At 46.8% G+C, this 14,587-nt stretch overlaps 1 protein-coding gene across 6 annotated transcripts in view; it reads left to right on the top strand.

The window, feature by feature from the left end:
- Positions 1-14,587, top strand: part of PRPF40B (pre-mRNA processing factor 40 homolog B) — a 1,091,929-nt gene that overhangs the window by 723,000 nt on the left and 354,342 nt on the right. For all 6 annotated transcript variants that reach the window (XM_069653885.1, XM_069653882.1, XM_069653883.1 and 3 more), the window contains one exon: positions 13,171-13,380. In XM_069653885.1, the coding sequence (XP_069509986.1) occupies positions 13,171-13,380 (210 nt within the window). The remainder of the gene's footprint in view (positions 1-13,170; positions 13,381-14,587) is intronic.

Below are 14,587 nucleotides of genomic sequence, written 5' to 3'. Positions count from 1 at the left end.
GTTGCAAGGAAAACTGGAATGCCTACCCCAAGCCCACCTCCTCTTGCATCTCAAAAGGCACTCTACTGTGCAGAATTATTGTAGTCATGGTTCTTGCCGATTCTAGACAGTCCCAAGGCAACCTTTCAAGGTGGCCCGTTGTTGAGATTTTCCTTAAACCATGGGGTTAGTGTTTTTAGATTAGTCTTCCTCCCTTAGGTACCAATGATTGCCCCACGTTTCACCAGGCTGCCTAAGTGCTAGTGGAGCAGAGCAGCCCAAGCGTACCTCCTAGCAGGGGAATGAGGTGGTTAACATGTACAGAACACACTTTCCACAAGTAACAAATTAAAGGAAAGGGCAGGAGATAAAACATTACATTAACGGGTAATTGAACTTCAGAAAACAAATGTGCAACAATGTTAGTAGTAAGTATTTAGTTGTCAAAGAGTTTTTTCAAAGAGTTCAATAGTCTTTCTTAAAAGTAAAAATACAGATACAGGTATTTCAAATGCTTTTCCTATCTATGATAGTAAAGAATTTCGCCAGAGACCAAGTGCAAGCAGTTTTGCGGATTTGGGCAAGTTTTTGCAGTCAAGATTTACCTTTACGAAAATGTCCATAGGATCTGTTTCTGGAATTCCTGAGATGTGCAGAAGGCTCTCGGAGACCACTTCAGGCTCCAGGGAAAAACGCTTCATGCAGGAGTGGCACCAACGCCTTTGGGAAGAATGATTGTTGACAGGAGTGGACTGTCCGAGCCAGAGAAGCTGAAAGTGAACAAGTTGTGGTCTGTGGTGGTCAACAATGCAGGTATCCTTCATCGACTTTGCACTCAGGATTCGGCATCTGAGGATGAAATCAGCTTGGGAAGATCCCTGGGCAGAATTATTGTTGAAGATTCATCTACAGAGACAAACTGGAAAAGGGGAAACCACAGAAAAGGGTACAGAAGACAAGTTTGGTGTTGGTTGCAGGATAAAGGGCAGCACAGGGTTCTGAAACTTCCCAAATAGAGGAGAAGGAACCATGGCGCCTGCATGAAGGCCTGGATGGAGGAACCTCTGGTCCAGATGATGCAACAAGTCTTGAGGGGTCTGGCAGGAAAGGGGCTCCCACTGCTTACAGGCACATTCAGGAGTTTCAAGGAGGCTTAGCCTTTGAGCAGAAGAGGTGAGTGATCCAGTTGTTCCCATCGAATCAGTGGGAAGTGCTGCAGTCTGTTCCTTCTGGTTTTCTGGAGAGACAGAACTTTGCTGTTGAATTCAGTGGAGCATCAAAGGGTGCTCGCGCAGAGCTTCAGCCCTTCCTCGAGCAGCAAACCTTCCATGGGTGTAGGTTCAGAGTTCCAGCCGTAGACTAGGTGAGTGGATACAGGGGTCTGCTTTTATCATCCTCTGTGGGCAGTGTGTGTCACAGCACCCATTTGCACACGAAGCATCATTCAAGCAGAGGGGTGGTCACCTAATGGCGGTCCCTCCCACTAAGCACACTTGGGAAGGGCTCAGATATACAAATAAAGGGAATCCACAGTATCCCCTACAGGCGTCTGTGTATGCCAGTCAGAACAGGTTTCATGCTGGCTATGGCCCCAGCTCTGGGATACAAGCACAATGTGCCCAAATATGACCACTTCCTCCCACATTCAATAAAAGGCGAAAGCAATAAAGCAATAGTCATGTGACCCCTTTACGCCTTTGAGGTAAGCAAAGGCAATCTCCCTTTTGGGTTTGGAGGGGGTGTCAAAAAGGGATCCAACCAGCTAGAATCGTTTCCATACGATGGAAACCATTTTGCCCACAGAATAACCACCCCGCCCTAGTCACATGACTCAGAGAGAAAGGGGGTACTTTCTGTGGGACACGGTTGGGTACCTTTGGGGTAACCTTCCCATAAGGACTTTTAAAGCAGAGGTAAAAAACAGAGCCACTCCCAGCCAAACTTTGGATTAAGCCTGGCTAAGAGGAAAAATAAAGTCCAAAAACCAGCAAAAGTACAGGCATAAAGTGTGCTTTTTTTAGTGATATGCCTTTTATTGTTTAGTGATAAACAGTTTCAATAAAACAGTTATCTTAATAATGATAGGTATATAATTACCCAGTTAAATTATTATTTACATTTAGAAAAAGCCAATATCCTGTTCCAGAGGTCAAGCGAGGATACAAAATTGAAATCACAAACAAATTTGTTAAAGTAAAAACATCTAAGAGAGTTCAAATGTGCACACTCTGTCACCCGATGCCTTAGGGTTTCTACATACTTTGGATTCTGACAATATCGTCAAATCCGCTTGCTCCTCTCAATTTTTAGACGTGCCTCCAGGATTTCATTCATTGGAAATGAGTTAACGTTAGTCGTAAAAACCACATTCTCCATACCGCTTTTAGGAATTTCTTCAAGTATAATAGCACCATATTCAATGGTTTCCTCGACACCAGCAACGCACGAGAATAACTTGTATTGCATTGAGCTTTCCCTGGTGTTGTACCAATCAGAGTCCCATTTTTATTTTCATATCTGAAGGATAGTTAATCAAGTAATCTGATTCCAGTAAAGTCACCATTGGTTGCACAAGTAGACAGAAAGTGTGCTTTTATTCCAAACATGTCTGAATCATTATTCCCTGAATGGAAAAGTGAAATGGGGAAGGAAAACAGAAGACAAGGGGTGAAAGGCTTGTAGAAAAGGAAGATGGCTAAGGGGTGGGCGGTGGCAGTCTAGAGGGAAGAGTGGAAGGAGACACTGGTGAGGGTAGCGGGTGGGCTATTAAAGAAAGGCAGAGGGAAGAAGATGGAAGAATGTGATCGAAGGATAGGCCTGTGGAAAGTGATGTGAAGAAAGAAGCTGACTGATGGTTAAGGTGACAATTAGTAGGAGGAAGGGCTTGGACCTTTATGGGAGATGCAATGGCAATGTGAATCTGATCTGCATGGTGTTTGGTGCAGGTCTTACAAAAAATGAGGTATACATCGTATAAGGCTGGGAGGGCTGTATAAGGCCCTCGTGCCACAATAAACCGCTGATTTCCCTTCTTCAGGCCTTCCACGTGACTGCCCTTTGAGGGAGCAAAGAAAAGGCTCCTCTGCCACACTGGCTTTAGTTTCCACATAGGGAGAGAAAGACGATGCCACCAGTAGCTGATTCTCTGAATATCGTCTAGAAGCACCACTAAACTAATAGCAACCAGTCGTAACTAATCCGATGTGAAAGCAAGGTAGACTACACAGTATGACTGACAACACAACGAACCATATAAATACTGAGAAACAGTCCCCTTACCATTAAACAGCAGTTTTGTTCGGTTGGTAATCTGGCACCCTTAGTATTGCAGTATTTCTTGTATTATGTTCCCATGCCTTTTTACCCAGTTTCTCCTGACGTTTGAGCTGCAAAATGCACAATTTCAGCCTGTTTTGAAGATGTCTGAGAAGGCAAGTCATCTGTTTACTCCAGGGTGTGTTCAGGCTGGCTCACTTTGCTTACACATTTTCACTCTTCAAATGGATTGTGTCCTCCAACATATTCCACATCTTTGACATATAATGTCCACAGCTGTGCTGCTTAGAAATGTTTTCGGCAGAGGGCGCCCTGCATCAATGGCGTTTGATCGATGTCCCTTGGAGGGCGACGCCATCGGACGTTATAAGTTATAAGTAGGATGCACAGCGCCCGTAGCCTTAGTTCTATTTTTTCTGCAAACGTGTTTGCCTCAAGAACTCAGCACGCCTCGTGTTATCTTCGTTAATGTCTTCTTCTTCAACCCCACCAACCCTGTGGTCAGGCTTTAAGAAGTGCAGGGACTAAGTCCAAGATGTCCATCACGGACCCGCGCCGTATCTGCTTATGGTGTCTGTGCGACAGCCACGACATTGACTGCTCGAAATGCCAGTCGCTGACTGCCAAGGCCTTGCGGGAGCGTAAGGGGAAGTTGCAGGTAGGTTGGGTGTCCAAACCCCGTAAATCTAAAAAATCTGCCAGTCTGTCCACCGACGCCTCGAGGGGTGACTCTCCCCGTCGGAGGGAGTCCAGGGGATCTCGGTCCCGGAGTGGTTCACGATACTCGTCCTCCTCGCCGAGGCACTCGTAAAAAAAAGTGTGGTCACCAGTCGCCTTCTCCGTCCTCATCAGATGATGGCTCTGTGAGGAAAGTGGCTTGCCCCACTAAATCCACAACCCCGGAGGAGTGGGAGGCATTCAAGGAGAAAATGTTGGAGATTTTTCAATTTCAAGGTACAGCCCCGTCCGCGCCTTTTGTTGAAGCCGGCAGGGATCTGTCTCAGTCCGACTCTCACGGGCCTTCGGGCCCGGGCAGTCTGCACGATGAACATCGTGAACCGTCAAGGTCCCATTCGGACAAGGCTGCGGGTGATTGGCAGAGACGTGCCAGGTCCAGGTCACGGTCTTCGACCCCGCTGAAACCGGCGAAATCTGGTAAGGTGTCGAGGAAGGTGTTGACGCCATCAGCAACGGGCCCATCGAGTGCAGCTTTCAGGGCCTTGCTCTCGAACAGGCCCTCGGAGCCCTTAAAGCTATTGGCGATGCTGAAGCCGTCCGCGCACTCGATGCCATTGGACCTACAGGTCTGAATTTGCCTGTGTAGGCCCCTAGAGCTGTGGATCCTCCGAGAAAGGCTCTGTCCAAGTCTGTGAGTCCTGCTCTTGATTCCAGGTCGACGCCTCTTTCCAAGAAAGGAGTTCTATCATTCTCTGCAAGATATCTATGAGGATGAGGAGGGGTCTGATGTTAAGTTGGAGCATTTTGACTCTCCGGAGGACACTCCTGAAGCTCTGGACATGGTCTTTTCAGAGGACAGTCAGTTGGAAGATATGCGAAAGTCTTTACATTATGCCAGTGGCCTGGACACATCTCCTGAGATGGTGTTTGGCAGGCCAGAGCCTGGGGCTCATGCTGAATCCTCTTATAGGAGGTTGATGTCGAGGGTGACGGGTGGTCCGGGCCTCCAGTTGAATTCGATCTGGATGACCTGACTGACATTTTAGATCAGGGTCCGTCCACTGACCCAGTGTTGCCTTTTCACATGACGTTACAGAAGAGGGTGGCTGCTGCTTGGAACGCCTCAGAGTCTCTTCCGGCGGTCAATAAGTCGTTGACTAAGAAATACCACCCATCTAGTAGCAACCCCAGCTACCTTTCTATTCACCCCACTTCTGAGAGTTTAGTGGTTCAGGCTGCCACGGCCACCTCAAGGCAGGCGGCGTACCCTACCATCCCTCCGGATAGGGACGACAAGCATTTCGCTGGATGGGCACGCAAGGTATTCTCGTCTGGGAGTATGGCCTTTAAATCGGCCAACTCCACCTGTGCCTTGGCCAGGTTTTCGCACACTCTGTGGAATTGTTTCTCTTTAGCGGCTGAGCTTATTCCCGAGGGGGAAGAAAGGGATGGGTTCCTTGCTATTGTGCAGGATGGCAAGGATGCCATGTGTGATTGCGGAAGTCGGGTTTTGCACCGGACGTGCAGAACCATCTTCTCAACATGCCCTTTGACGGCTCTCATTTGTTTGGCAGCAAGGCTGACTAGAGCCTTGAGAGGTTGTAGACCTCCAAAGCAGCTGCTAAATCTTTGGGCGCAGCTGTGCATCAACCTCCGCCGGTTCGTCCTAGGGGACAACAGTGGAGGGGTTCCTTTCATTACTACGCCTCCTTTGGTAGAGCGAGGGGAGCAGCCAGTCAGAGGGGCTTCCGTAAGAGTCCTCGCAGTGGACGGGACGTGGTGCCAAAGCCACTCAAGCAGCTGCCTCTTTGCCTTCAGGTGCAGCCGCTCTGAATCAGCTATGAGGCCAGGACTCATTGTTCGCCGGTTGGGGGCAGACTGTCTCAGCATCTAGAAGAGTGGCGAGCCATTACTTCAGATGCGTGGGTCCTGGAAACAATTGCCCACGGCTACTGCCTGCCTTTCCTAAATCAGCCTCACGACAATCCACCGGGAAAACTCTCTTTGAAGATTCCAGATCCGCTCCTTGTGCAGGAAATCTTGACCCTGCTGGAGAAAGGCGCTATAGAACTAGTGCCTGTGGCGGAGAGGAACAAGGGCTGATATTCCCCATATTTTTTGATTCCCAAGAAAGACGGTGGACTGAGACCTATCTTGGATTTGCATCACCTGAACAAGTTCCTCAGGAAGGATAAGTTCAAGATGGTTACCTTTCTCAGGTCCTTCAGGCCCTTCAACTTCAGGATTGGTTGGTGTCATTGGACCTACAGGATGCTTATTTTCATGTGCCGATCCATCCAAAGCACAGAAAATACCTGAGGTTCGTCGTTGGCGACTCGCACTTTCAGTTTCGGGTCCTGCCATTCGGGTTGACCTCCGCCCCAAGGGTCTTCACCAAGCTCATGGTGGTGGTGGCGGCATATCTCAGGTGAAGGGGATTCATGTCTACCCCTACCTGGACAATTGGCTAATCAGGGCACGTTCTCCTGAACAGGCCTTGGATCATCTCAGCCTCACCTGCCACTCCCTTCGCAAGCTGGGCTTCTCCCTCAATTTCAACAAGTCGCACAAGACACCTTCTCAACAGCTCCAGTACATCGGGGCTGTGTTGGACACATCCTTGGGGAAGTGCTCTCCACCCAACGTGAGGGCTCATCACATTGTCCAGATGGTTGACAAATTTCAACATGCCCAGAGTCTCACGGCTTTCAAATTCTTAAGGTTGCTCAGCCTCATGGCATCGTGCATCTTTCTGGTGCCAGAGGCCAGACTGCGGATGAGATCCCTTTAGTGGGCTCTCAAAACGCAGTGGTCTCAATTCTCGGGCAAGATGTTGGATCTCCTTCGGATCCCGCCAAGGTCTCACAGGATCTTCTCTGGTGGGCCAGCGAAAGGGAATCTGATGAAGGGAGAGCCATTTTGGCAACTATGGCCGGAGGTGACCGTAGTGACGGATGCCTCCCTCACAGGATGGGGAGCTCACGCCAATGGGCTGACCGTCAGCAGTCATTGGTCTCCGTCGGAATCCAGATTTCACATACATCTTTTGGAGCTGAGGGCCATCAGGCTAGCACTGAAGGCTTTTCTGCCATCTGTGCACGGGAAGAGTGTCCTGATCATGATGGACAACACAGTGACCATGCATTACCTCAACAAGAAGGGGGGTGTATGGTCGCTCCCTCTGTGCAGAAAGGGGATGCAGCTCTGGTTCTGGGCAAGACAGCAGGGAATCTCGCTCTCGGCCGTTCATCTGGCCAGAGAGGAGAAGGCGGCGGCGGATGCTCTGAACAGGCAGTGCGCAGTCTCCCATGAGTGGGAGTTAGCTCAGGAAGTCCTTCAGGAGATCTTCGCCCTTTGGGGAACCTCTCAAGTGGATCTGTTTGCGACTGGTGCCAAAAGGAAGTGCGAGAGGTATTGCTCAATGGAATTTCCCCCGAGAGGAGCTTTAGGGGACGCGATCATCATGGATTGGTCTTCCCACTTCTATATGCATTTCCTCCAATCCCTGTCATTCCTCAGGTTCTAAGGAGGTTGCGTAGGTTTGGGTCACACATGATCCTAATTGCTCCAGGAGAGCGTGGTACCTGGACCTTCTAGAAATTTCCATCTGTCCTCCACGCCGTCTTCCCCACAGAGGGAATCTTCTCTCTCTCAAGAGAGAGAGGGGGGTTGGGTTCACGATCCAGAGGTCAAGACTCTCAACCTTCACGCTTGGTTTCTGAAAGGTTGAGATATAATGAATGGGACCTCCCGGATGACGTGATGGAGGTGTTGCTTTCGGCCAGACGTCCAGCAACAAACTCCCTGTACCGTTGCTGTTGGCGTAAGTTTTGAAACTGGTGTAGAGCAAACAATGTCGATCCTTTTCAGTGTTCCATTCCGATGGTTCTTTCGTTCTTGCTTTCTTTGGCCCACAAGGGTCTTCAAGTGGGTACCATTAAAGTTACCTGGCGGCGCTGTCTATTTTCAAGCACTTGTCTGAAGAATGTTCTTATTTTAAGATTCCTTTAATTACCCAGTTTCTAAAAGGGCTCACAAATGTGTTCCTGCCGTCCACTTTTCAGGTGCCGGTTTGGAATCTTGATGGGTGCTCCGTTTGAACCTTTGCACTCTTGTCCTTTGAGACTGTTGATCTTCAAGACTGTTTTCTTGATTGCGGTTACATCTGCTCGCAGAGTGAGTGAATTGCAGGCACTTTCCTCTAAGCCACCCTTTACTGTGTTCCACAAGGACAGGGTTGTACTGAGAGTATGTCCTTCCTTCCTACCTAAGGTAGTGTCTGAGTTTCATTTGAGCCAGAAGGTGGTACTTCCTGCTTTTATCCTCCTCCTCACCATGGTAAGGAAGAGGAGAGGCTCCATAGGTTGGACCCTTGGAGAACGTTGAGCTTTTACATTTCTAGGATGTCCAGGGTCAGAGTGGACGACCAACTTTTTGTGGGATACACTGGTCACCGATTGGGCCAGGCTGTTACCAAACAGACCTTGTCCAGGTGGATTATCCTCACCATTTCTGAATGTTACAGATTGGCTGGTAAGGACCCTCCTGAGGGTTTGCGATCTCACTCCACCAGGGGTGTGGCTACATCCCCGGCCCTGCAACAGGGAGTACCTTTTAAAAACATGTGTGATGCTGCAACGTGGTCTTCCATCCACACCTTTGTCAAGCATTACTCCCGGGATACTTTCCATGGTCAAGATATGGCCTTTGGTAAAGCAGTGCTCTATTGTGCCATCTGATTGGGTATATCCGTATTCTTCTCCCTCCTCCACTCACTAATACTGCTTTGAGAGTCTGTCAAAGATGTGGAATACGTTGGAGGACACAATCCATTCGAAGAACAAGTTACTTAACAACTGGTAATGTTCTTTCGACTGGATGTTCCTCCAACTTATTCCACATCGCCCTCCCTGGCTAGCCCGCTAAAGAATTACCTATGCTATTGCAGTTTGTTTGTTTGTTTATTTATTTATTATGCGCGCTGGACCCGAGGGTATCAGGGCGCGGGTGATAAGAGTAGGTGCAGCCTAGTTACAAGGGTTACGGAGCATGATAAAACAGTTTTCCTCAGAGTTACAAAGGTTGAGGATCAGAGCAAGTATAGAGGACAAACACGTGCCGACTACAAATCATAGATAGCAAGTGTAAACATACCAGATAACTATCGTAACTTTTATCTAGAGTACATTAGAGGATGCAGGGATACATGCAAGCAGAGCAGTTATTAATGCAACAGGAGGATACATAGGAAGGACATGTTACTTGTCTTTCTCTATGAGCCATTTGATTAGATTCTGCCTGAATTTGATGAAAGTTTGGTTTTATCTTAGTGTATGTGGTAGGGAGTTCCACAGTTGTGCTGACCTAACTGGGAAGCTGGAGCCTCCAATGGTAGATAGTTTGAAACATGGCACTTGAAGACAGTTGGAGTTAGCTGTTCTTGGGGGTCTGATTGAAGATTTACTGATGAATCGTTCTGTTAGGTAGCGAGGGGCTTTTTTGTTTAAGCATTTGTGGATGAGGGAAGCAGTTTTAAGATTGATTTTTTCTTGGGTGGATAACCATTTTTGTTTCCTTCTTATTTCAGATATGTGTTCACTTCTTGGAATGCTTAGAGCTGCTCTAAGCGCATTGTTTTGGAGCACCTGTATTCTATTGATAATTTGTTTATTCTCCCTTATGTATAAGGCATTGCAATAATCAAGTTTTGATAAAATGAGGGCTCTGGATAGGATCAGGCAACTGTCAGCTGACAGGAATTGTTTCCCAGCTCGTATTAATTTGCATGTGTATGCTGTAGAAGAGGCCAGCGAATTTACCTGTTTGGTAAATGATAGGGTTGAGTCTAAGTAAAAGCCTAGGGTTTTTACTTCTCTGGCGACATTGATAATGTTCCCATCGATGAAATACGAGTAGTCAGGGCTAAGTTTGGTAATGTGAGATGCGGTACCCAGGATGATGAGCTCTGTTTTGTCATCGTTTAGGCACAAGCCATGATTGGCCATCCATGCCTGAACGATGCTATAGACTCTGTTCACCATAGCCAAATCCTCCTCATAATCTCCAGTGAGTGGTAAGAGGATCTGGGTATCATCTGCAAAATTAGTGTAGGTGATACCCAGATGGTCAAGATCATCAAAGAGTGGCTTGGTGAAGATGTTGTAGAGCGTTGGAGAGACACATGATCCCTGGGGCACTCCGCAAGTAATGGGTATAGTCCTGTCACTGAGGAATGACTGTATCCAAACTATAGCTTCTTTCGAGAAGTGGGCTGCTGAGTCCAGGTGGCTGCATAAGACTTTGTGGTCCACCAGGTCAAAAGCAGCCGAGAGGTCAAGTAGGAGGAGAAGTGCTAATGTTCCCTTATCTCTGAGTGTGTCTATTTGGGCCTTCAAATTGATAAGTGCTGTTTCTGTGCCATGTTGTGGCTGGAAACCAGATTGGCGTGAGCCTAGAAGCAGGTTCAACTCTAGGAAATTTTGAATTTGGGTATAGGCTACCTTATCTAGGATTTTTAATAGAAATGGCACAGTGGTGATAGGCCTGTAGTTGGTGGGTATATTGGGGTCTAATGTTTATTATTTCCGAAGTGAGAGTACCCATGATTATTTTAGATTGCGCGGGATGGTGCCAGTGGTGAAGGACGCATTGATGAGTTTGGTGATGAATGGAGCTAGATCTCTGGCAGCGTCCTTGATCAGTTGAGCTGGGCATTGGTCACCTTTACAATTAGATGTTTAAGAACAAGAATCGGTTTATCAACCTCAATAATTGAGACCTTGGAGAAGTTAAATTGGGTATGGTCTTTGGTCTTGGGCAGCAGTGTTTTATTAGTGGGAGTCTGAGCAGTTAGTAAGTGTTTCTTTTGAGCTATTTTGTTTTGGAGATTGGTGACTTTGTTGACTAGTGCAAGCTGGATGTCCGAGCACCATGTTTTATCTTTGATAGAATCATCCTGTGCTAAGATAGGAGTTTCTAATGCTTTTATAATGGTGAAGAGCTCCTTCATGCTGGAGTTAGCTTGCGTGATTCTGTTGTTATACGTTTCATGTTTGGCCATGAGAATATCCTTTTTGTATTGAGTTGAGATATTGATTAGATTAGTTTTATTTTCTGTTGTGGGATGTAGTTTCCAAACCGTTTCACATCTTCTTTTCTGTAATCTTAGGTTTTTTAGATGGGGTGTGAACCAGGAGTTGAGATGATTTTTAGGTTTACTCTTCCTGAGTTTTAGTGGAGCGATACTGTTAAGAGCAATAGTCATAGCGTTATTATATTCTTCTACTAATAAACTTGGCTCTGAATAGTCTGTTGGAGAATTAAGATTAGGTAAAATATGGGGTAGGAGGTTGTCTACTGTAATATTTTTCTTGTTTATGGTTAATGTGGGGGCGGTGGTGGTGTTTGTACAATAGGTCTTTTAGTATTTAGAGTAAAGGAGATAAGGTGGTGGTAGGTCCAGATTTGTGGGTAGATGGAGAGATTACAATTGTGGTTGGCTACCCAATTGAGAGTTCTCCCTTTGATATGCGTAGATGTGTTCACTATCTCTGTAAAGCCCAGTTCAGTCAGGATATTAGCTACAGAAGTAGCCTGGTGATCATTAATATCATCAAATCCTAGGTTAAAATTTCCTAGCAGTAAGGTTTGTGAGGTGTTTTTTAAATTCTCTGAGATGATGGTGGTGATGTCTTCATTAAAGCTGCTGATAGGGCCTGGTGGCCTATAAAGGAGATGGATATTTAAAGTTTGGGAGTTGGCAGTGGGTAGTTTAATAGATAGTGACTCACAAGATTTAAGAGGTGGTTATTCTCATAGAGAGATTAGTTTCAGCAATGATCGCCATTCTTCCGCCACGTGATTCTAGTCTGTCTGCTCTAAGGATGGTATAGTTGTCGGGGACTGTAGGGTCAGTGCAGGGCCTGCTGCATCATGTAGCCAGGATTCTGTGATGGCAATGAAGTCGTAGTCATCTGCTAAGGTACCCTCTGCTATTTCTGTTGCGTGGGCAACTAGGGATCTAGCATTTATTAGGGCACCTTTAAGGTCAGATTCTGACTGTGGTATTTGGAGTGAGTTTAGGGGGGCATGTAAGCTGGTAGTGGTCTTGTTTCTTTTAGAGCGAGTCTTGGAATTAGGTGGTGGGGTGGTCTTCATTGGGTGATTTGGTTTAGGACGAATATGGTCTAGATTGATGCTATAACTGATGAGGGGTTCAAATATTTTGGGCAATCGTGTCTAAGGTTTCCTCTGTGCTGTGTTACAGGGGGGTTTTGTAATAAGTAACACTGTGGGTGTGCCTACATTATCTAAGGACAATTTAGAGGACATGGTGATATGGGTGACGGCAGTGTTTACTATGTTAGTGGACCATGCCGTAATAAGTAGTACTGTTAAGTTAATGAATATGCCCAGGTAGACTCAGGTCGACAAGGTGAGGTACATAATGTCTTGAGGCAAATTAGGCAAAGAGGCAAAAGGGCAGAAGGCTATATGCAGTCAAGGAGGCTTGGTGTTCGATTATGGCACACTTTGTGGAGGGAAAAAAACATGAACTGAGGCTACGGGTGCCTTGCATCGTACTTATAACATCCGATGATGTCACCCTCGACGGAGGCCTTCGAGGGACATCAACCCGACGCCTTCGACGCATGGTGTCCTCTGCCGAAAAATTTCCGAAGCAGCACAGCTGTGGACATTACATGTCAAAGATGTGGAATATGTTGGAGGAAGATCCAGTCGAAAGAACGTTACCACTTGGTAAGTAACTTGTTCTTTGCTTGCACTAACCGCTTTACAAGTCCAACAGCAATACTTTGTATTACTATGCATTTACTTATCACACATGCCGTAGTCTGGCCCACAACCAGTGATTTTGAATCCAAACCAGCCTCCAGACCATTTGAGTTTGACACCCATGATATATCTTCTGAGATGTTCCAATGCTCAACCTAGTAAAGCAAAGAGGTGAGGAAAAGGCCCATGTGTTACCCATTGTTGTGCAGATCACGTGTGAGGGACCTATGAACAGCCTGGTATAGCACAAGTAAGAGAGGTAGGATCCATGCCAAGAGAAGAGACAAGAACCTCTGCACATCCCAGTACTCAAAGGCAAACATCCATGTAATCCTGGTATACAAAATAGAAGGAAGGAAAGAAAAATACTTGTTTACAACTGGGTACTGTAGAGAGAGGGCAGTTTAATTTTCACACTCTAATCTCTTGTGTTGCTCTTAGGAAACTTCCTGAAATACCATCATTGGCTACAAGCCCCCCTGCATCTTCTGTGCCTTTTGTGCACACAGCAGAGGTTGTTGCCACACCTGCTGAGGAGCGAGAGTTGCAGGTGCTGCCTTCGCAGCCACCAATGCTGGTGACCCCTGAACTGGCAGATGATGCATTTCCTCAGGATGATGGAGCCGTTCAGCAGGAAGAGATTACAAGCAGGTGAGGTCTACATGGGTCATGCTACGTATGGCTGTCAGGATACCATGTAGGGAGGGGTTGCAGATGTGTAAAGGAGGGAACTGTTGATTGAGGAATCACATTCGCGTGGTACTACGGTCTGGCTCTCATTTATTTTCGGACAATGTTATATATTCTTATACATTCTTCCCACTAATTGCCCCTGTGGTGAGCTTTCTAATGGTTGGTAATTGATGTTGTGTCTTCACTTTGGATCCCTGGCTAATTATGCCTTTGTTTTTTGCAATGAGTAGGTGTTATTATTAGTAAATGCCTGCTTTGTTTTTTTATTATGGTGTATGGTCATTAAGAATTATACCGAGAAACGGTAATACCGTTACCAGCACTTGTCTGCCGGTATTACCGGCATATTACAAGTGCTGGTTTGAACAGTAAATCCCCATTCCATGGAGTCGGACTGCGTTGGGGTTGCCGCCAAACGCGAATCCGCTGCCTGACATCCCGGTGCCACCGGGACATTACAAGTCCCGGCGGTGTGGGAAGTCAGGGGTCGGATTTTGTAACTCCCTACTCCCATAGAGTCTGACAGGACTCTATGGGAGTGGGGACACAGAAGCACCGTCACCGTTACTGCCGGTGCTTTTGTGAAAAGTCTGCCTACTGGGGCCGCTGTGCCGGAGCGACGGCCCTGGTAGGCAAACTTGTAGTGTTGAGGTCCAGAAACAAGGGTGCCAGTAGCCCTACTGGCACCCTTGTTTCTGGACCACCACTCTCGTAATGAGGCCTATTGTCTACGTTTAGTACATCCTCGTTGCTGAAGACCTTTGTCATGTGCACTATGTGTGTTCTTGTTTCATCATTAATTGCTGGTGATTTTTCCTTCGGTGTGCTTCTGTGTGTTTTGCTATTTGCTATTCCCTTCTCTTTGTTTTCTTCACTTGGTTATTCCTTTTGTGTGATTCTTTCCGCTACGTTCTGTAGGTTGTCTATTGATTGTTCCTTTGTGTATTTTGTTTTGTTGGGTACTCTATGTATTGTCTTCTTCCTTTTTGTTTCCCTAAGTCAATTATTACCTTTGGGTGTTTCTTTTAGTTGTCTCCTGTGAGTCTCCCCTCGCCTGTAATTTGACATTGGTTTATCCTTTGTCTGGATTTAGTGGATATCGGGGGGGGGGGGGTCATTATGAGTTTGGAGGCAGCCATTTATTAGCGCCATGGCTGCCTCCAAA

This window comes from Ambystoma mexicanum, chromosome 3q (genome assembly GCF_040938575.1).
Source record: "Ambystoma mexicanum isolate Mex_15411 chromosome 3q, UKY_AmexF1_1, whole genome shotgun sequence".
Taxonomy (NCBI): domain Eukaryota; kingdom Metazoa; phylum Chordata; class Amphibia; order Caudata; family Ambystomatidae; genus Ambystoma; species Ambystoma mexicanum.
Note: the sequence above shows the minus strand (reverse complement) of the source record. Positions and strands in the feature narration are given on the sequence as shown.